The sequence below is a fragment of the Rhamphochromis longiceps genome, linkage group LG8 (assembly GCF_057381845.1).
Source record: "Rhamphochromis longiceps isolate RC_006_pf linkage group LG8, R_longiceps_female_GT1.1, whole genome shotgun sequence".
In the NCBI taxonomy this organism is placed as follows: Eukaryota; Metazoa; Chordata; class Actinopteri; order Cichliformes; family Cichlidae; genus Rhamphochromis; species Rhamphochromis longiceps.
In genome coordinates this window covers 32,986,341-33,009,298 of record NC_140564.1, presented here as the reverse complement: position 1 = coordinate 33,009,298, position 22,958 = coordinate 32,986,341, and the positions used below count along the sequence as shown (strand labels likewise).

General features: G+C 41.1%; 1 protein-coding gene across 8 annotated transcripts in view; it reads left to right on the top strand.

Moving 5' to 3' along the window:
• The window catches only part of LOC146664117 (BAR/IMD domain-containing adapter protein 2-like), a 72,899-nt gene that overhangs the window by 37,614 nt on the left and 12,327 nt on the right, over nucleotides 1–22,958 (top strand). For all 8 annotated transcript variants that reach the window (XM_085417149.1, XM_085417150.1, XM_085417148.1 and 5 more), the window contains 6 exons: nucleotides 4,730–4,791; nucleotides 5,688–5,759; nucleotides 6,962–7,099; nucleotides 17,109–17,261; nucleotides 20,268–20,504; nucleotides 21,338–21,542. In XM_085417149.1, coding sequence (XP_085273275.1) covers nucleotides 4,730–4,791; nucleotides 5,688–5,759; nucleotides 6,962–7,099; nucleotides 17,109–17,261; nucleotides 20,268–20,504; nucleotides 21,338–21,542 — 867 coding nt within the window. The remainder of the gene's footprint in view (nucleotides 1–4,729; nucleotides 4,792–5,687; nucleotides 5,760–6,961; nucleotides 7,100–17,108; nucleotides 17,262–20,267; nucleotides 20,505–21,337; nucleotides 21,543–22,958) is intronic.

The window sequence follows — 22,958 nt, the reverse complement described above, 5'->3', positions numbered from 1 at the left end:
CCCTTTGGTTGCCCAAATGAGTAATGGGCTTGTTCCCACCCTGCAGTCTGAACTGCTCTTACTGTACATATCCACTGACAGAGTGTGGTTTGGCAGTTGAGTCACTGGAGTGTTGAGCGAACTGTGATTGCTGCTTTTTTTCTTTTAAAATCAACTTTACTCCACTTTTGGTTTCTCAGCATTTATGAGTCATTATTTCTCAGCCCATCTATGTTGAGCTGTTGTGTTTTTCTCATGTGTGCTGTAAACCTTTGAATCTCACTTAATTGCTTTTGAGCATTAGGTTTTCATTTGTTAGCTAGATGTGTCCTTTTTGTGTTAATTTTTCCAAGAACAGCATGAAGGAACAATGTCATCCTAGGTGGAAGACAATGCGACTAACTGTGAGAGTGTGGCCTGCTTGAGTCTTGGTTTGTGAGAACATTTTGCAGACAAAAGCAGCGATTGTGTATTTAATCTTTAATTGATCTGGACCTGCGTGTGCTGAGTGCTTTACTCCCTTTTAAGCCTCAGATGTTGTGATCGGCTCTGATTAACAGTAAGCAGCTTACTTCTGCCGGGTAGAAGTCCGATATTTCACAATGCAAGGTGGAGAGATTTTGGATTAGATGGGTGCAATTAAACAAGAACATCCAGGAATTTGGGGATTTTCCAGGTGATAAAAGCCTGTGGGTCAAAGCCACAGAGGAGCACTGTGAGACCTGTTGGCTCTTTAACAGTTTTTTTCTTTATTACAAGTTGGTTTTAATTTTTTGACCCTTGTTCCCATTGGCTGTAATAGTATTGAACTTTGGCAAATGGATCAGGAGATGCCTTTCAAATTTTACTTATTTATAGAAGATCGGTGCAGCCATACTGAGATCTGCTGTTGGCTTTGCACTGTATAGTGTATTGCTGTTTATTATTGTGCTGCTTGACAAATAAAACACCAGAACACCACCGTAACTGAAGGTCTACCTCTCAGTAGAGCATATTTAAATTCAAATTCAAATTCAAATTTTATTTGTCACGTACACAGTCATACACAGTACGATATGTAGTGAAATGCTTGGACAACTGCTCGTGACCTAAAGAAAACAAAAAGGAAAAGGCTATGAATAAGAAAGGAAATAAATATGAAAAATTAAAAAGGGTAAATTTAACTAGGAAGGAATAAAATATAAATTAAGGTTTAAAAATGAAATAACTGTACAACACAAATTAGAATGAAGGGTAAGGTATTTATCAGATAATTTGACAAAAGTGCCAATAAAGGCAATAACAGCACAAATGTAGTTAAGCTGTGTGGTTCAGTTTTTGGTAGCAGGCTGCAAACTTGCTTATTTCTGCTGTAAAGTTGAATATTTAAACGTAACCGTCTCACTTTTAGAGCCTGCCTCAAGTGGTCATTAGAGGTATTGCAGTTTTTGGCACATATGCGTTGCTTCATTGTTCAGCTGCTTGTCTCTTACTAAATTGCAGACATTGTGGTGATAGTTATGCTCCCATGCCAGCTTGTTATCAGTCAGAACTGCCCTTGGAGGCATAAAAGCTCAAACGAGGATTTATTTATTTTTATATGCTTCAGCAGCTGGTGGCAGGGCGACCTTTCGGTCACCATCTGCTGCTCTAAAGTTTAAAGTGAAGTGAATGTCTCTAAAGTTAAAGTGAGATGCTCTCAGTATGTTGATGTGGAGACTGAACTCTGGCCTGCAAGGGGATGAGAATCAGAGAGAGAAGTCTTCCTCCTCAGGGACAATGAAGAACAACGTAAATTAGCCTGCAGGTACATATTTAAAAACCCAGAAATATGACCAAGGCCAGTTCTTTAAATGTTATTACCAGCTGAGAGGCAGTTTTGTTGGCAGTGAGGGAGGAAGTATGGAAACTAATGTCTGAGGGCTACCTGTGTGATTTAACACACTCGTTTCTCTCTATTTGGACATTTTCTGCTAATATATGGTGAGAAATTCTGAATATTTTCTCAGAGGGAAATATAAAGGAAAATGGCCAGAAATGAGAATAATAGAAATAAATTAACAAGGAAGTTGAATCCTCCCTAAGAATCTGATATTTTGTTATATTCTAGAAATGAATGCCCCTTTAATTGCGCCCTCTCTTCAGTATTCTGCTACCCCCCTCTGGCTGAAATCAACATTGGTGCAGTTGTGTGTGATAGAGGTGCTTGAGTTCAGCCCGGTCGCCGTCGCTTGTCGATGGCCAGCGGCTGTTTATTAATGGATGGGATGGGAATGTGCGTTGGGTGTCCTCCAAGAATCAAAGGAGAGTTTTGAAAGTACACATCAGTGCATTTATCTGCCTCGCTGGCCCCAACGCCCTATTCGCCGGCAGTCAGACACTTCCACAGCGTTATAGCCTTTCGGTGCATTTTCATAAGGAAGCAGGAGGCTTTAAAGTAAGCTGGTGCGTTGGATGAGAAGGGCTGTGGGCTCAACTCCCCTGTGTGGCTTTCTGTTCTGCATGCATGAGTCAGGTTTGCCTCGTGTGTGACATTGGAGTTTTGTGTGAGGTTAAAGGGCAGCCAGGATGACATCTTGCAGAAGTTAAAATCTTGTACTGAGAAACTGGTGACAGCAAATTTACAAAAGAGGGATGTGCTGCACGGCTCTGATAGCTATTAGCAAGAAAACAGAAACCATTTACTTTGTGTGTTTTGTAGGACTAATAAGATTACCTTATTATACTGACAGTGACAGGCAGAAGCTGTTGCAAATGAAGCAAATAGGGGAAAGTAGGGAAGAATGACGGCAAGAAAAAAGGCTGGTATTGACCTCAGCTGCTATACATCTATCTGAAATACTCAAGTTATTTAGCAGAAGCTTGGATGCAGACTTAAATCCAGTCCCCTTAAGTAAATATAAACTTCTTTTCCTTCCACCTCTGCCCCCACCTCCTCCTGCTCCGACCTTTCCTAAATCCCCTCTATCTCATCTGCATGAACACAGCACTTCCATTAAGCCCATTAATCCTGTCCAGGCAGCCCACTCTCTGTGTCCCCTCTGACTGTCCACTGTCCGGTGTTCACAGGTCTACCAACACACTCGCATACACCCTTCGCTCAGACTCACTTCAAGTCAGCGCTGCAGCGGCGTACATTATCTAATGTCAGCATGCATTATGCAGGAGGCAGATGAGTGACATTAATATATATTAGTGGGTTCATTTGGAATAAATCGGGTGCTTTATGGTGCCGCTGCAGCTGTAAGATGTACTTTAATTTAGGCTTTTTCATAAAATACCAAGAGCGGTTTACTTAGTGTCTTATATTATTAATATTATATTCTTATATTGTCTAAGAAAAGGGAAAAACTTCTGTATTTCCAAATATTATGGTAGATGTGCAATAAGAAACTGCAGTACATGTACAGGATGTTCTATGAGATGTGTTTGTTTTTATAGATGATTAACTATTATTTTCTTAAGGCATGTGAGAATATTAGGTTTCCTTTCATTTATAGGTTATATATAATGTTACTAGTACATTACTTTTTAGTATTAAAGTATATTACCTTGTTTGTAGAGCTTCACTGATGCTGGGTTTTTGAGGCAGATACTGAAATTTGAGAATTTACAAAGCATACAAGTAGGGATGCACTGATCTGGGCTGATGTTTTAAAAAGTGCTTGGATTCAGATAAAAATATGTTTAAAAAGAAATTTGTAATTTCACAATTTTTTAAAATGTAGCCAATCCAAAATTATTGATGAATATCAAAAAAACAAAATTGCCAGTATATCAGTTTTCCCCTATTTACGTGTGTTGATTTCCATACGCTGGACAGTATTTCGTTGACAAACAAGAAGCCGACACGAACATTTAAATAATACATTTCACGACCAAATTAATACCCCAGTTTTTAGTCAGTCCTAACATCTGCATGAAAAATCCAGTGTCCGTCTGAGCTCTGGTGATGCGGAGAGCACGTAGATGGTTTGTAAGGGCAGGGTCAGACTAACTGCCTGTCTGAGTGTTTTTCTGTGTGAAATCTTGTTGTGTGTCTCATTTTTCCTGGGGTAGTTTGATCTGTCACTGTCTCTTCAGGTCTCTATCCCTCTGTTCTTTGCTCAAACTAGATCTTTTTGTTCCTTTTTTTGTTTTTTGTTTTTTTACAATGCATTGCGTATTCAGAAGAGGCAGCATGTAGGTATCTTAAAACAATGCGCACCTCCCTGGCTGCATGAATCATCCTTTACTTTCTACTTAGTTTTTTGTGTTTTGTTTCGTTCTCTATTTTTAGCTTTGATTTCTTTCTGGGGTCTGCTTCTTGGTGTTTCCCCCTGTTATGTTGTAGTAATACATATGTCTTATTGCAAGGATGAAATACTAAAGATTTTTTCTTTTACCATGCTGTTCCTGTGTGTTTCTTAGCAGTAGTGTTGTAAGCTCTTGGTAAAAGGGAAATCCACATACTTTCAGTAGGTTTCTTGGTTAACACTCTTATTTTTCATTCATTAGCGCATATTTCTCGAGTGCACTTTTAATTTTTGTCACTGTTTTGAGTTTCGTCTGCTTCGTCGATATCACGAGCTGTCTCATTTTGTCCTCTTCCCTCGACACCGTACACCTGTCTCTCATCTGTTTTGCGCAGCTGCATGGTCTCTCTTTTTGCACGATGTGTGTTGCTCTCACACAGAGTTTGAATGATTTAATATCGCTATCTTTTTTCCCTCTCTCCCTCCCCTCCCTTCTCTCTTTTTGTTTATTGTCTTTCTTTGTCTTCTCTCTCCAGGGGATGTGCTCTTTCAGATGGCTGAAGTGCACAGACAGATCCAGATCCAGCTTGAGGAGATGGTGAGCATGTGGTGGTGGTGTTGCTAAAATCAGCAGTTCTTAAGCCTCGAGCCAGACGGATTGTGGGATGGTTGCTTTGGAGTCACACGATATATTTTAACATTTAATACCCAGCAGGACACACTCCCTACTGTACACGAGTAGCTTCTACTGTAAATCCAGTTTCTAATGGCAGCAACTCTCTTTATTTGCTATGGTTTGTTTACTGATACTCTGATATGTAAATTACAGTCATTACAGACTGAAAACATTCTCATTTCACTTCTCCAAAAGGTCTTTATTTGAATCCAGCAAAGAGTAAATTGGCCAATTGTGGCAACATTAGAAGGAAACGCTCAGTCAACAAAAAGAAACAGCGAGGAGCATCCTGTCTTTAATGTTTATGCAAATTGTGTTAAAGGGTATTTTGCAACTGGAATCCTTGATCTTTTGGATAATAGGTGTCAAAGATTCAAGGTAATAATGATATTTTTTTGTGCAGTGGTACAAGATGCAGATTAGAAACTGAGCAAATATTAAATTTTTATGCAAATATTTCATTCGGTGCTGACTCTCAGCAAGTTAAATAGAACTTGGGTTATATGAACATATCCAAAGGAGAGAAGGAAGGTCACAGTATATTATGTGCAGAATCCAGTCTATACTGTCCTGTGTTCTCTCAGCTTATACGTGCACACAGGCAGCAAACTCGGTGCACACTGCCAGACACCCTCCTTTATTTGCATTGTAACTGGAAAAGTCTCACACTTCACGGCATTCCTCTGCACCAACACTAACTCATGAGTGACGTTCCTGTTTTAAAAATAATCTGCTGTGGTTGATCATGTGACTGCTTGAGGTTTCAGTGCATTTTGTTGTTTCTTGCATTGTGTTTGAGGCTTTTCTGTGTCTTGCAGTTAAAGTCGTTCCACAACGAGCTGCTCACAGAGCTGGAGAAGAAGGTCGAGCTGGACGCGCGATATCTGAATGTGAGATTCCCTTCTTCACAAGTCACTAAACTGTGCCGCTCTGATGGGCCTTTCAGCCTCTTATTGTTTTGGTTTGGCTACACTGTTGCTGTTTAGTTCAAACGCATCACTTTGAAAAATACTTGCTGTGTGCTGTTGGAATAAAAGCTGCAGACTGGTTTAGAAACCACCTGGAGAAACTGGTGGAGACCAAAGCAGCGCTAAAAGAAGACTAACTGATGGACACTAGCTAGCCTTTACTTGATTCAGTCAATTTCATTCATCTCTAAAATGTTGTAGACGTTGATAGACAATGATACCGTTTAGTTACGTCTACCTTGTGCTTTCCTGAAGCATTTCATGGACATTCGTTGGGTACTTCTTCATGTTTCATTTTAAGGAAAAAAAGATCCCGGCTTAATTGCATGAATTTTATGAAAACCACTTGTGATAAGAATTACTGCTTGAGGAGATTCTGATGGCATAATATTCAGATTCATTATGTAACAGGACACCTGCCCCACCACGAGCTTGAATAAAACATCCTGTTGGACCTCTCATGGGAGTGAATTTATGTGGAATACAGTAAGAACCACATTCTCATAAAATCACTGGCTCGGAGTCAAAATGCACTCCTTAATTTTCCACCGGCTTTCATCCAAACCACTGCAGCAAGTTACATAAATCACATCCTATTCTGTCCCGTGAATAGTGAGAAATTCTGGGAAACTGAGGAGTTTTGCACAAAAAGAACAAAATTAAGTGGAGGAATTTATTTGGGGTGATCTGTGTTTGGAATCAGCCCCCAGAGCGTTATGTAATGCTAAACAAAGGGTTTCTAAGCACTCTTGGAGGGCTTTTGGATGAATGTCACTCAAATATGTTTTCAAAAGAATGCTTTAATTTGATTTGCATGTTCCTTTAAGTTGTTAGGAACATATTATATAATGCATACTATTGACATGAACACGCTACAGTTGATGTTGTGATACATACATGTGATACACAAAGAAAAGAAAAACATCCGATCAGGAAACAAAATATTGGGAGTGAGGAGGAGAAATAAGAGACCTCAGTTCTCCTGTCTCAGTGATGCAGAAGCTGACCACTTGTCAAATAAATGTCTGCCTCTGTCAGTGTGAAACATCATCTGCTGATGCTGACACGTGCGAGCAGCTCTGCTGTGCCCCTGCTGACTTTGTGCTGCCCCCCTTCCCCCCCAGGCTGCACTGAAGAAGTACCAGATGGAGCACAAGAGCAAAGGGGAGAGTTTGGAGAAGTGCCAGGCAGAGCTAAAGAAACTGCGCCGGAAGAGCCAGGGCAGCAAGCACCCGTCCAAATATGGGGACAAGGAGATGCAGGTCAGTGTGTGAGTGTGTGTGTCGGTCAATGTAAATGTGTGCAGCTTCTTCAGTGGATCAATAAAGAAAAAAGCAGATGTCTATGGATCACCAGTATCCGTATGGCTATCTGCAGGACCTCTTTTAAAAAAATGCATGGCAGCATGGCTACAAATGCCAGTGCCAAAAAAATGTGATCCGGCTGGCTTCAGGCCAGCATGTGGCGCAGACAACCTGCCAGTCAGCTTCTGCTGAAAATGTCTGTTTCACATAATTCACTCCATCTTTATTTCAGCAGTGTCAAAATTCGAAACGCCAACAGAGACTTTTAGTGAACTCGTGCTGACTTTTCAGTCTACCACACACTCGGCTCCTCCTGGCTCACAGATGCTTTCCCTCCTCCTGATGGGATTTGAGCCTCAGTGCGCCTAGTAATCCGTGACTGCTGCCGGTGCTGATGGGATAGGACGTGCTGAGCTGAATGGGATGTGGCCCCCGACCGTGCATTCGTGCTTTGTGTACCCGGTCTCTGAGGGGAAGTGGAGATAGCGAATGTTACCACTCAGACAACAACACACAAATTTTAATTGAGACTGGAGTTTTAGTGTAGATCATAAAACAGTAGATGCCAACAGACATAGTAATATTTAGTCTACTCCCCAATAGAGTAGACAAAATAAAGCCATGTGGGTTTTAGACCTACCAGACTGATGATTTGGGTAACGAGCATTATCCTGTACATGCTGTTTAAATGTTGCCTCTAAAATGTGTATAAAATACCTTAAGAACCCAAATAAAAAGTCTATGGGAAAAAAGTGATGAAACTCTTATATATTATACTAATAAATCAAAGAATCTGTAGAGATGTTGCACCTAAAGAAAAGATCTGACAAAGCAACAGAAGCAAAATAGATGCTGATGCATAAAAATTGCTTATGTCCTGCTAGATTTAAATTTCTGTAAATTAAATTCAGTTTTATTTATATAGCACCAATATAATATGAGCCATGTTAACCAAAGCTAACATGGCTATGATCGCCGGTGTTGCACCAGTTTAAGAAAAAACCAAGCATTATGATAAAAGGAGCTTGACTACATCTATTTGGTAACTGTTCAATGCACTCCCACAACTTTTAATAATTTATCTGTGTCATTAGTTGCTGCACTTATCGGCGTTGCATAATATTTGTTGACAGTATCTAGGCCAGGTGAATGGGTTGAGTGAGGCATATTTCTCTCGTGTCCCGGTAACTGCTTGAGCGGAGGCGTGATTAGACGGTGCAAGTCTCTGCGCTCTCATCTGTAGGTGTTGCAGTGACACATGGTGGGCGTGCCCTCTTATACAACCTGCACAGGAGATGCTGCTGTTAGCTGCTGTGATCTGACAGGCTGATAGAGAGTGAGGATGCAAAGGGAAGGAAGATGATATCCTTTTATGTTCTTATGCTTCTTAGTTAACGTTTGCACACGTATGCAGCCTTATATAGGTTAGCCTTAATTGGCTTCAATCCGGAAATCGCTTTTGTTACAGCTGCAGCGTCATAAAGTCAGTTTCAGGCAGATTTTGCTGTCTCCACAGCTGGCTGTCTGCTTACTCAAATGTCACACACACTTGTTTATGTTTGTATATTTGGGTGTTAGCAATATGCTGAATGTATGATTGATGGACCTCTGAAGCTTATATGTGTTGTCAGCACTTACGATATCAAATTAAACTCAGTGTAAAGGGGAATATGGGGCTTCATCTGCTGACAGCCTGTCAAGCACAAAACAAGTACTCACCTGCAGCTGCACTGGGTAAAAACAGAGGTTCACACGTCTCTTTAGAGGTAATTTCTCTGTCACATCAGCTATTGCTGTTTGAACAGAGCACTGGTCCAAAGTATGTATTGTAAGTTCCCTTCCCCTGAAATGTATTACGGTCATTGTTAGCTGACTTGATACTATTTAGAGATCAGTTCTGGTCCAACTTACAAAAATTTACAGAAAGAGAGGTCATCATATATCATGAAGTCATACACAATGTGGTTTTAACTTATTGTTATACTGCAAAGAAAACAGGGATCAGAGGCTAAAAAGCTAATTGTGCAGCACATATAAAGGCTGAAGAAGTCGCCCTGTGCTGCTCTGTGGGAGCAGCAGGGGAGGTAATTATTGTTTAGTTGTTAGTGTTGCCGCAGTGGATGGCTGCTGGAGCATGAAGGGGGCGGCCAAGTCGGTCGTTCCAAAAATCGATACGGGGGGCTGGGTGGGGGGGGTTCAGCTGCAGCATGAGGAACACCAGCACAGGGTCTGTCATTCCCTCTGGGCCTTAATGTATTATTGGGTGTGAAAGCTCCGAGCAAGAGCAGCCACGTCTTCACCTTTTGAGTATGCTAGCATGTACTGTGGACCTCCTGACTAGCCTTAGCACAGTCAGAGGGCAACAGCATGTTTAAAAAGCCAGATTCTTGTTGTGCATCATAAGGGCTCTCGTGGGAATCAGGTCTTGGCAGGAACAAGTGACACCAGGCAAAGGTGAAACACAGATCTGCCTTTTTGTAGCATGGCATACAGCAAGGATCTGGGTGTTTTCTGGCAGCAGCAAGCTTGAAAGTTTGCTTACTTCCTTCCATGAAATGAGGCCATCACTACAGCATCCTCCACTGTCTAACTTTTAATTAAATGATGGCACAGCTCACTGGTGCCTTCTAGAGCAGCGAGGAAGAGAAAACACAGATTAAAGTAACTGCCGCTCGTTCCTCCAGCTCAAGACTGATGTTAATATTAAAGCGGGCAGTTCTCAGGGGCAGCAAAACTTCTCTTTAAGCACAGCACACAGTCTGATGTGTTTGTTATTTGGACTCTAGGTTTAGGTTATGCTCATTAGAACAGTTTTATTCATCCTCCAGTTTAACATTATCATGTTTCAATGGAAAGAATATCAACATCAGTACTTCACATTATGATTAATGCTGCAAGAGTTACAAGGTCAGTACATTTGCAGAATCCCAGGATGATAAGAAGAGAAATAAAATGTTTTTTAAAAAAGCTGAATAGAATAAAAAAGAAACCATTTTCTTCTCCTTTGATATTCATGAACTCTAAACTCAGGAAAACACTGAATATAAAACAACATAACTGAATAATCTTCAGTAATTTAGCAATAGTTGTATCGTCATCCTGTCAAATATGAGCGTTAGTGAGTTGTTTTTATTTTAGATTATTGTAAATAAATATACTCTGTGCTTTTTATGCTAGTTTTTACAAAACAAGACTGACATGGCCTTTTACTACTTTTAGAGACAGTACTAGTAATAAAAGTATTTGATGAATTTGCATTATAATTAGCCGTAATCGAGTCGCACTGGCACTTGAATGAAGTCTCGTCGGTGGTCTCTCATCAGCGCAGAGCCATTTCCCTTTATACGCTTGTTCGACTCACTGCGGTCTCCTAAATCATCGATGTCCTACTGAGAAAAATACACCAGCATGCTTTTCCACACTTTTCTGAAGAAAGTCTCGTCTTTCTGAGATCTCTTCTGTTCGGGGCCAACTCTGAATCTTCCCACACTGATTTCAGCTCGTCCATTTTATGTGCAGCTTACAGAAACTGTGAGATGACCACGCTTAGGACACAGATCGTTCGTGTGTTTCATAAAGGGACAGAACATATCTGCAGACACTTGTTTAATGCATATTTCTGCATATTGAGCAACGATGTCACAGATATTCACATTAATCAGCAGTAACACCAATCAAAACTACAATCTCATCATGAGAGGAATGCGAGGCTGATGAGAGGTAAGTGAGAACTGTGCATAGTTAAAACCTTTTTCTTTGTTTCTGTGTGTGTTTATTTTTTTATGGGCGTCTTGTTGAAGATAAGAGGAAGTCAGCTCGTAGCCAGCTTGGCTGTGATTAATGATCTCCCTCTGCCGCTTGTGTGCTCTTGTTCTTCACGTGTAAACACACTTAGCTGGCTCCATCAGACACATTTCTGCGTTACATAACCAGGCTCAGTTGATAAGTCGCTTTAATGGAAATGTTACGAATGGAAAGAGATGCGGTTGTTTCTACATTTATGTGCCGACGCTTTTTTGTTGTGATCATTTCAGATGCAAAGAATAGAATCGCACCCTTTGCTCACATTACAATACTGATTTCTGATCAGCTGTAAAACAGACACCAAATATAGCATGAAATACAAATAGGTTATATACTGTAAATGTAATTATAGTTTAATAACTCTGAACCCTGCTTGTTAGATATCATACGCTACTTTCTGATATCCGAGTTCAAAACTATCCTGCTAATATCCAAAATTACAGCATAAACGGTATATAAACGATGGGCATAGCAACCACGATGTCACCCTTTCTGTTTTCAGCTATAAATTTACACCTGCTGACTTCGAGGGAATTATATTTGGATGATTTCTAACTTAAAAAAAATAAAAAAACATTGCTTGTGGCTAGGTCCATCTTTTATGTACCGTCTATAGGATCAACTCCCTTTTGGGGATTTTATTATTGTTATTATTATTATGTTGTTGTTGTTGTTAGAAGTCTGCCACATGTATCTGATAACCAGGTTTTATTTGAAACACATATGCTGTAGGCCTTCTACTCATGAAGATGGGACCTTACTATTTGGGTTTCTTATGACTAGGATCAGCGCTGAGACATCAAAATCAATTTCATTTTATTTTTATGGCTGGCAGGCTCCTCTGGAGGGAGTTAACACAATAGTCTGTTATTACTTTCGCCCTTTTGGCAGTTTGCGTTTACTTTCCTCTCAGTGAGACACAGAAAGCTTTAGCTGTAAGAGCTGGATGTGGAGGTAGTCTTTAACCTCTCCATGTAATGAATGAATTTACCTACAGCCGTACACTGCTTAACATCCCTCTGCGCAGCTCGGTGTCATTTTGAAGAAAACGCTGCAAACGGTACCGATAAGCTTTTTGAATGGCCGTTTCCACCACAGACAGACATGTTTCATACTCAGCAGAGTTTTTGCACCAGTGATTTAGACCATCTTTAATGTGAAAACTCGGTGATTACTTGGACACCATCTCCCTCTGTGCACAGGCCTTAAATGCTGATCGGGCTCACTGTCAGCAGAAACCAGAAGCAGTGTTTGGCCAGATTTATATTTGTGTAAAGGCGGAGCTTTTGGGTGAAGAGTGGCTGATTGGCAGTAACATGAAAAGCAAGTAGGAATCTAATTAGGGCTCCATACCTGAGGGTGATCAGGCTTAATGTAGTGAAGCTGCATGAATAATGGAGAAGGAGCTGTGGTGAAGAAATGCACTTGGATGTGCAGTATATCAATTATCCAGGGATGCTTTTATAAACATTTGCATCCTATATTCCATATACGTTCCTTTCTCATGCATATGCAATGGCAGCATAAGGATTATTTAAGATATAACAGAATTCATGATCTGAGAGATTACATTGACATACTCCTCGTTTATTCAAGTTTTTGGTCTTTTCGAGGAGGTTAAAGTTTTATTTTGATTCTTCTACTGTAGCTACACTTGATTTTTCTACTTGTCATTGTTTCAGCCTACTTAAATGTAATTATTATTACATTATGCAATATTATTATGATGATGATAAACCAAAAAGCTGCTGTTGCCAAATATTTCCCCCCTTCCTTATACAGTCTCTTTAGATAGATCAACCATGTGTAAGTACAGTATGGCTTTTTAAACTAGGTTTTAATACCAGACCCGTTATAACGCAGTACGTCTGCAATAAATCCTAAATAGAATAAAGAAAATGAGTTATGCCCCAAAACACATTCAGGGACTACAGTTTAGTCTAAGCTTGCAGCCCTTTATGTCTACATGCTGTGAGTAAAGGATCTTAGAGGAGGAAGGCTTTAGGCTTCAGATAGAGGAGACCGGTTTGGCAGCTTCTGCTAATTAAATGTCTCCTTTTACGTTTTTCGGTTTCCTTTTGAGTTCACATGGCATTCTAGGAAGATGACATAATCACGAGGAATTCAGTAAATAAACAAGTGACCTCCTCGGTAAACCACAGATTTATTTCCTGTAACTCTTAAAGAGTAAAATTCTCAGGAAATCAGGCAGAGAGCTGACGGAGGGGGAAACCGCTCCGTCAGTCACTTCCCGGTGATTGACTGCACCCTTCTGGCCGCTCTAACCTCGCGACGGTCGGAATGCGATACCTGCAAGCGGCTCCACCTCCGCTGTTTTTATGACTCATGAATGGCCTTCATCTTCCTCTGCTGCTGCCACTTTTTTGTCACCATTTATTATTCCAGTGTGGGTGATTGGTGCATGTTCAGCCTTTGTTCGCCTACATAAACAACTTTGTTTAGTTCTAAGAGATTGCTCTTTTCTGCTAAATAACCAGATTCAGCCACATGAATGTCTTTATTGTGTAGCACTGAGTTTTACCACCTGCCTATGAGGAGTGCACAGAGCACATTATTCACCCCATCACAGAAACTGGGTGGTGAAAAAGGCTCATAATTAATGGGTATATGTTTCACTTTTGGAAAAAAGGATGATTTTAGCATGAGCAGTCATGCTTTCTGTCTTTGGTTAAACTATAGATACTTGTAGACAGTATCTTACATAGTATCCAGTTTTTAACAAAAGAGTTGCTTTATTTTTGTCAACTTTTAAGCCACAGTGGATCATCTCTCTTCATTTCATCCTGTCACACAAACCCTCGACATGTCTCCCTTCATTACATCCATGAGTCTTCTCTGAGGTCTTCCTCTTTTCCATCTTTAACACGTTTTGTCCAGTATATCCACCCTTCCTCCTCTGCAAATGCCCAGACCATCTCAGCCATCCCGCTCTAACTTTGTCTCCAAAGTAACGGATGCTCTTTTACTAATATTTTGTTTTCATTTTAACCGGAAATTGGTGATAATTAACATAAAACTTAGACGTAGAAGAACAAACAAAAAGTTGGCTGAACTTTGATTAAAATGCAAAAGAAAACCGAGCTTGTGTCTCTTCGTGTGGTAGGATTTAAACCCCCAACCAGAATTTAAATAGTTCAGATGTCCAAAATCTTTGTAATATCAACTGTCAAATATGTCACAGGAATAGATTATATGCATATTTTTCATGACTGCACTCAACCTAGTCTCCGGCACAAATGGGGCTCTGTGCTTCCAACTGTAATCACTTTGTAGTGAAGAGTGAAAGGATGAGATTAATTGCTGGTTGTCTGCAGCTGTTGCCACATCTTACCTGTCAGTCGGGGTCTATTAGACTCATTAAACACCAACACCAGCACAGACAGCCGATCGCTGTGAATGTGTCTTCTTCCTGAAGACCAGTGACCGTCTGTATGAAGACACAGGTTCAGTAAGGAGTGGAGATGACATAGATCAAATAATCATACCATACTCTTATTTATTCCTACTTTTATTACAGTCATAATCTCGACAGAGTTTTAAAGCACTCGCAGTGATAAAGTGTGTAAATGACCCCCAGTGAAGGATTATCGTAAAGCTAACGAGCATATGTAGTTAAGGTTCGGCACAGTATTACACTGTAATAAACACTGCGTGGCTATGAGAGTGTTATTGGTTAAAAAGCAGGAAAAATAAATATTTCTAGAGTTAGTCGGTTCCATAGAGAACTACAAGCCTAAACAATTAAATGCATGATGAACCACTCTCTGCAAAAGCCCTCACTTAACTCCTAAATGTAACATCAGCAGATAGAAAATCCACCACTGCTTATTTCACAATAATGTCTTCACGGCCAATTTTCTCAATAAGGACGAGTGGAAGTGAAAGCCTTCCTGTTTTAATGTTGATCTCTGTGCATTAGATTGCGTGATAGTGTTATTTTGGTGCCTGCACATTTATTTCCACAGATGATTTTTAATTAAATCTCTCAGCCGGCAGAGCGCTATGGCTACATTTTAATTGGAGCACTTACTATTTAAAGGATGAGCTAAAGCTTTACATGAACACAAGCTTACTGTGACGATATTGTTCAGTTTTGCTTTTAAAATTTAGATTTTCTTTAATAATTCAGCAAATTCTTATTTCTATTCAATTATATACAGAAAAAGTCTGAAGAAGCTTTTTTAAAGAGTCAGAAAAGAGTCAGCTTTCCCCTTTGTCACGAGGTTGTTGCCACAGAGAGTAGCTCCACGTGTGTTTTACACCAGACGCTCTTCCTGACACAACCCCAAAAGGGATTTTTGGCACAGATAAAACAAAAATGAATATCATGTCAATAAAATACATCTACAGTGTGTAAAATCAGTTTAACTGGAGTGAACCAGTTTAAAGAGCTGTGAAAACACAAACTATGGACAAAAGTGGTCGAGGGTCAGGTAATGACGTGAATTAATAGTACCTAAACGGGGCTCAGGTTGCTGTGAGAAGGTTACGCGAGCTTATAGCAGCACAACTAAGGGATGGTTTAGGGTGACCTGATCCAGCCCTAATTATAAGATTTATCCAGAAGGAACGTTTTGAGGCTAATCTGGAGAAGAGGGTGTTTGTTTGGTGATCCCAAACCGGTTCCATAGGAGACGGGTCTGAGCTGAAGGCTCCGCCTCCCATTCTACTGTTAGAAACTCGAAGAACCCCAAACCAGCCCGCAGTCTGAGAGCAAAGTGCTCTGTTGGGATAATATAGCACTATGAAGTCTTTAAGATATACTGAGGCCTGATCATTCAAGGCCTTGCATGTGAGCAGAAGGCTTTTAAATTAAATTCTGAATTTAATAGAAAGCCAATAAAGAGAAGCTAATATGGGAGAAATATGCGCTCTGGTACTCTCGCTACAGCGTTCCAGATCAACTGAAGGCTTTTCGGGGAGCTTTTAGGGCAACCTGATAACAAAGAATTCAAGCAGTCCAGTAAATTTCAGCTTTGCATAAAATACTTCAGATGATTTCTTTTTATACATTCAGTTTCCCATGTTGTCGGTAAGTGTGATGTTGATGGTGAGGCAGGAATATTTTCTAAAGAACACATGATTATGCTTCATTAAAGGACTAATTAGTACATCTGGTGCTGCTTAGTGTGTGATGGTGGTTATAGCGCAGTGTTAGGTCATTTAAGTGCTGCTTTCTCTTTTTTAAAAGCTCCAGTCTGCCATCCACAGCACTGGTGCTAGTTCAAACAGCCAGTTGCACATGACAGTGCGTAGGCTTCTAAGTTTCCCTGCAAACCACCGAGCCGCGGTCATTAACGCCTCATCCAGGAGCTCCTTGCTGTCTGGCACTCAGAGAATGTTGTTTCACATTATGTGACACCGTGGGAATCTGAATGTTTTCACTTACGTAAGCGAGCCTGCGTTCATTCTAATTTTGCCTTTGTGTGCCTCAAGGTGATTGTGGATGTGGACGAGTGGCTCCACTTGTTTGGTGGAGAGGAGCCATTCTGCACCCTTACGCAGTACAAGCACTAAATGGACTCAGTGGGCTGAGCCGGTGAAGGAAGTTGAATGAGTTTAAAAGCTCGATATAGCTCGGAAAGAGCGGATTTCAACTAATCTGCGGGAAATTTAGAGCACCAGTCACTGTGATCACATAATAGATATGTGATCAGACAGCCTGAGGGGCCTGACTTCTTTCTGTCTAATTCACGGTTTTCAGGTCTGATGTGCTGTGACATTTTCGATTTAATTTTCAAGGCGGCACACGAAAGCCCAATTTGTCTGCTTTTTATATGTCATGATTGTGATGTATGATGCCTGAGCCATCGAAATTCTGTCCATTATCTGAAGTCATTTAAAGCTTTGATTGTTAAACGGTTGATTCACCCACTTCACATAACAGTTTTCGGGGGTTTTGAGAATAATCAAGACACCGCATCTCTGAACTTCTGTAAAAATACATTTCTGGAAAGAGATTTTGTTCTTAAAAACTTACTCCAGAGTGTATCAGTTTATTAATCACCGGAGTAGATGTTGCGCATTTCCAGTCCAGTTTATGGCGTCCTACTTTTTCCTTGAAACTTGTATTATCAGTCGAGTGTCTGGATTAAGATTGTCCTCCATGTTTTTGTTTCATGTGCTTTCTTTTTGCTCCTAGTATGTGGAGGCCATCAGTAATAAGCAGAGTGAGCTGGATAACTACATCGCTGAGGGCTACAAGAACGCTCTGTCTGAGGAGAGGAGGAGGTACTGCTTCCTGGTGGACCGTCAGTGTGCTGTGGCCAAAAACAGCAGCGTCTACCACAACAAGGTGAGAAGATATTTGATATGTTTGAATTGCTGTTGCTCCTACAACACCATCATTTATGTTGTTCCAAAACCTGAAAAAACAAGAACTTTTATAGGTTTTAAAAGTTTTAGTTTTTTTTAGTTATCTTTGTTTTTACAGTCACAAGGCTGTGACATCACAACAACACGATTGGTCTTCTCACTGACTGTTGGTCGTGGTAGGACCACATTCATAGCTCACTGGTAACTGAGGCATTTCCCAATAAGGGTAGCAGGCTAAAATGCTGTTTTAGGACTTCCAGTTGTGTAACAGGTTTGTGTTATTGTAGGGTCTTTAACTTCCAATGTAAATCGCCTTGAGGCAACTGTTGATGTGATTTGGCGCTACTGTATATAAATAAAAATAAATAAAATTGAGCTTTGGGGCTTTATCAGCTTTATATTTGTATTCCTGGAAACAAATGATGATGCGCAGATCAAAATAATCATTACTTATCTCATAGTGAGTCTTTATGCAGCCCCTCAGTTTATCTTCATCATCTTAAAAAAGATGTTTACCTTTAAGTTGTTACAACTTTAGGACCACCCAGCTTCAACCTTATTGTTTGGCTTCAGAGCCTCGGCGAAAGTATGAATGTATGTTCCCACTTGTTTGGTGGGGAGGAGCCATTCTGCACCCTTACGCAGTACAAGCACTAAAGCACTAAAATCCAATATTTCACTCCAAATGAATGATCATGTTTTCTGCCACTTTTACCGCACATACCGTACAAGCTGTGATAGGAGACGTGTGCCGCTTTATCGTCTTCCTTTACCAATCGCGGTGACCTTCTGCATTTTTCATGTATTAATTCCATGAAAAACCCTAAAGACGCCTCAGATGCATCAGCCAATCACGACTCCTGTATCGCACTCCCTCACAAATGGTAAAATGTGAAAATGTCCGTTTCCTGTTTTGTCTGTTTTGTACAAATGTAAAATGTCAATTATTTTTAAAAAAAAAAGTAGCAAAGGGAAGTGCGAGAGGATGTAGAAGAGGAGGATGGGAGGGAGTGTGGAGGTCGGTGGGAGGGAGAGTGACCTACTTCTGCAAGAACACTTGGTTCAGACTCACTGTGTGTGGGTGTGAAGTGTCTGAATGGGTGATTGATAGACAGAGGGAGGAAGCACAGAACACAAACTGCTGCTGTGATGATAAAACAGCCTTAAAAAAAAGTCTTAGAGGAGTTCACATTAATACTTATTTTTGAAAAAACGGTTCCCACTTTCAGCTTTATCAGTGGATGTGAGGCTCTGAAAGACTCTGATAGTTGAATTAAACTCATGTGGTGATGATAATAATCATTTGTAGTCACCCTATTTATGCATAAATACATTTAGATTTATGTAAATGTATTTTTGGGTGGTTGTGAAGCTCAGGACCAGGTAGTTGCTTCAGACTCAGGGAAGCAGCTGAGGTATCACTATGTCGCCGTTTCTTTGGTTGTAAGAGTATTAGAAATGAAATGTAATCCTAAGTTATTGCTGCTTTGCTCCACTGAACTGTTGAAACCCTGCAGGTCCGGTACTTCTTAGTTACCCTCAGGAGTACATGTACTGTGAGATGACTGCTGAAGCTCTCTGTTACTTTGGGAAATCTCGTGTTTTATTAGTTACTGTAGGCGAGCGGCTCTCTCGTGCTGTTGTCAATCAGCCGAAAAGAAAGAATGAAAGAAAACAGAGCCGCCTTCTCCTTGTCGATTTCTGTCATCACTGCTAAAGCTCTGCCCACCTACGCTCCACCTTAACTATGTGAAAAGCTTAGATTGTTATGACTCATCTTTTTCGCCAACATCCACATGAACCGAGAGAGATTTTTATGAAAACACAAAGTTTTGCGTGGGTCATACTTCATTCATCGCAATTTCACTGATGCAGGTACAAAAAGGAAGCGCTAACAGTGTTTCCTTCTGACCTGCTTTGTTCAGTGATAATTTAAGTCCCCTGAAACAACAAAAGCTGCATTAACTGTGGATAATCTACGTATGTTGTGTACTCACAGCCTTATAGCCACAGGTGGCGTGAGCTGACACGGCCGTCTCTGAGCCCGACGACCAAACTCTCCGTAGAGAACAAGTTTGAATCGCCACTTACATGATGTCACTTTATCAGTGCGAATTAGTTCTTGCTGCACTTTTTTTCCCTTTGTGTATGTGTGAGTTTGTTTGATCATCCAACCCACACGCAGACACCTGACACTGTGGCCCACATGCACTCAGCGGGGCCAGACAACCTTGGAACCACGCTGTGTTTATCCTCCACACCAGCCTGGCATGGTTAAAAGCTGTTTGCAGAGCAGATTCTGCTCGCCGTCTTTCTTTATTCATGAAAACTCAGAACTTCATCATTTATTCACTGATGACAAATGCAAATGAGAAGTATCTTTATGTAACTGAACTACTGTATAATGTATGGCTTCTCATCCCTCGTGGCCTGCGCTGACTGCATGTTCTTTCTCCTTTTTCCTTTTCCCTTTTCCTTGCATCACCTTTTTGTCTGCTCGGATTATGTAAAAAAAAAAAAGTGTTGTTATATTGATGCCTACAGGGGAAAAACACTTACAGAAGCGGCTTTATTTCAGAAGGTAAACAAACTAGAGAAATATATGTACACCCACAGCAAACAGGGGCAAGCGCTGCTCCCAAAAAAACAGAAAAATTAACAACTCACGCTGTGGAGCTCCAGCTTTACCTGTTTATTGCGCCACAAAAAAGTGATATTCACAGCACATCTGTGAGCTTTTTTCCTCTTTTTGTCAGCCAGGTTTTTTCTTACAAATAAGAAATATTTTATTTCTTTCTGGAATATTACATAACTGCTTAAGTGGCATACGGCGCATGTGCAGAAGAAGTTGTAAAGTGAGTAGTGACTTTGGCGGATCCGCTGCGCTCTGCTAGTACCCTCTCATTTCCTTTCAGCTACAGATTCAAATGATTTAAAACTTACACATTATTTTGACTACCAAGTATTTCTCATCTCTTTCTTTCAGGGGAAGGACCTTTTAACTCAGAAGATCCCACTGTGGCAGCAGGCTTGTGCTGAGCCCAACAAACTGCCAGACCGTGCCATGTTTCTGGCCCAGCAGATGAGTGGTGCAACGGGCACCATGCCTCCTGGTGCTCATCACCCCGGCCTTCCCATCTCTGAGCCTATTCCTGGTGCTAAACCCCTGCCAGTGCCTCCAGAGCTGGCAGCCCTCAGGGCCAGCGGTGGCATGGGACAGCAGGTGAGTTCTTCTTCTGGCCTGATTTAGTTTGCCAAACACTGGTACACCCGTGTGCTTTGTTTCTTCACGCTCACTTACGTGTTAGAAATAAACATCTGTTACTATTGTGTTCCAGTGAGCACGCTGTGGGCTTGTTGTGATAGAGATTCAAGCTTAGACTACAATGTACAATAGACTGTATGTAAAAGATGGGTGTAGCCACCATGATGTCACTCACTGGTTAGTGAATTTCCATGAAGTCTTCTGCTGTTTTCACTGTTTCTAGCCATTGGAAAACAGCACAGTTCAAAGAGTCGCCCCCTGCAGGCAGTTAGAAAAAATGCACCCAGAAGCTATGTCAGTCTTTTTTTAAAGAGTTTTCGGTTATGGACACTTTCTAACTCTTGAGGTTTGAGAATGAGCGGTCAACTGCATCGGGGAATCCCTCAACACATCCTCACAAAATCTGGGTCAAGGGAAATGAAATCATTTGGTCCTTATATCCTCAGGCTCTTTGGCACCCTGCCCCCTTCCTTCTCCTCCTGCAGGCTCAAAAATGAACACAGACTTTCAAGATTCAAAGACTTCATCATTTTAATTACGGTGGTGCAGATTAGTAGAGTTTTATAACGGCAGACTAAATATACTTTGAAATTCTTTTTGCCGTCTCCCAGCTACTCCTTAAGCTTATCTTCAAATCAGCGTGAACTCAAATAGTGTTTTCACTAATCACAATTTCATGACCCAGATCTGCTCTCCTCCTTCATTATCACTAATGAGCTTCAAGATGTTGCGTAACAGCCTTTTGTGACGTAACGAGAAAAAATGTTTGCATTTTAATTGCCTGCATGCAGAGGCTGATGGGAGGTGTGGAAGGAGGGATGCCTGTGATGAATGGTACGGCCGGCGTTCATGGAGGAGAAGACTACCAGCAGTGGATGGAGGGCAAAATCGCCCAGGGCAAAGCCTCACCGCAGACTCAGCGGCACGGAGGCGAGGTGTACTCCAACACCCTACCTGTGCGCAAGGCCGCCCCAGCCAAGAGCAAGACCACACTGAGTAAGGACACACACTGTGGGCTACATTTATTCTGTCGTGGTGTTTAATCTAACATGTCCTGGCAATAATCACACTAACGCTGCACTTTTCTGCTGAGCAAGGATGCTGATGAAAGGACTCGTTAACTGACTTCATAATCCTAAATGTATTTTAAAATTAAGAAAGGCTCAAAAGACTATATGTAATATAAAAGTGGCAGACACTTTCTCCAGTCCTGCATGGCTGTTTTAGTTTTAGAGAACATTTGCAGTTTGGTTCAGTCTTATCAGCCTTATTTCAGCCCCAGCTCTATCTGTCATGATAGCTGTGTGGCAGGCAGGATGAGGACCCAAAATGCAAACTCACGGACTCAGGGGATAAACTCAAAATCACAGCTTTAATGCTGGAAGGCAGATCACAAGAAATACAAAACTTAAACCGGGAACAATAACTAATACTTGCAGAGAGACACAGGGAAATCCACGCAGCTATGAGGGAGACTACGACACAGAACTGAGGGAGACGCAGACATAAATACACAGAGGGTTAACGAGGGAAGTGGGAGCACACGGGGAACACAGCTGACACAGATAATCATAACGAGACAGGGCAGGAGTGAACACAACATGACGCATACTGACGAGAGACTGTCAAAGTAAAACAGGAAGTACAGAGGTTCAGACAGGAGGAGAGAGCACGGGGAGAACACAGACATAACAGGCTGGGGAAAACATGGAATAAAACACGAAAGGGGACAAGGGCTCATGAATACATAGAGGGGCACACAGGGGGTGAGAGTCACAAAGGGAAAGCACACAGGGAACCACATAACAGGGCAACTCAGGAAACAGAACCTAAACAGGGAACTGAATACAAAAATACAAGAGAACTAAGAATACTGGGCCAACACGGCCCAGGACCATGACACTAGCAGCTCGTTTCACAAAGAAAGCTCCACAGTGTCTCTCTGCACAGCAATAAACAGCAAAGTGACGACGAGACTTAGCTTCAAGAAGAAAGGAACCTCTAGCAGTCACATATAAAGCAGTCAGATATAGGTGAAAACACAAAAGAGCAAAGTCTGAGGAAAAAACAACATAATTACAGCAGTAATATTCAAGAGGATAGAAAACGGCACTCCAAATAAATGGTTCTCTTTGTTTCCGGCAGCTGGATATATGAAAAGACCATCGTTTGCTTGGCAGAATATTGTGAGCCAGTGTTATTTCAGGGCGGTGAGTTTGCCAGCTTGTTGTGGAGTTGTTCTGCTGTTTAGTGGCAAAATGAAAATATCTCGAAAAGCAAATTTAACTTGGCATTCAGCGTGCTTTTAATCACAGTGAATGTACTGGAAGGTATATTTCCAGAAAAGAATTACTGCATCTCAGATATAGAAAAAGCTAATGAGATGACCCGGCTGCCACACACATGCTCGGT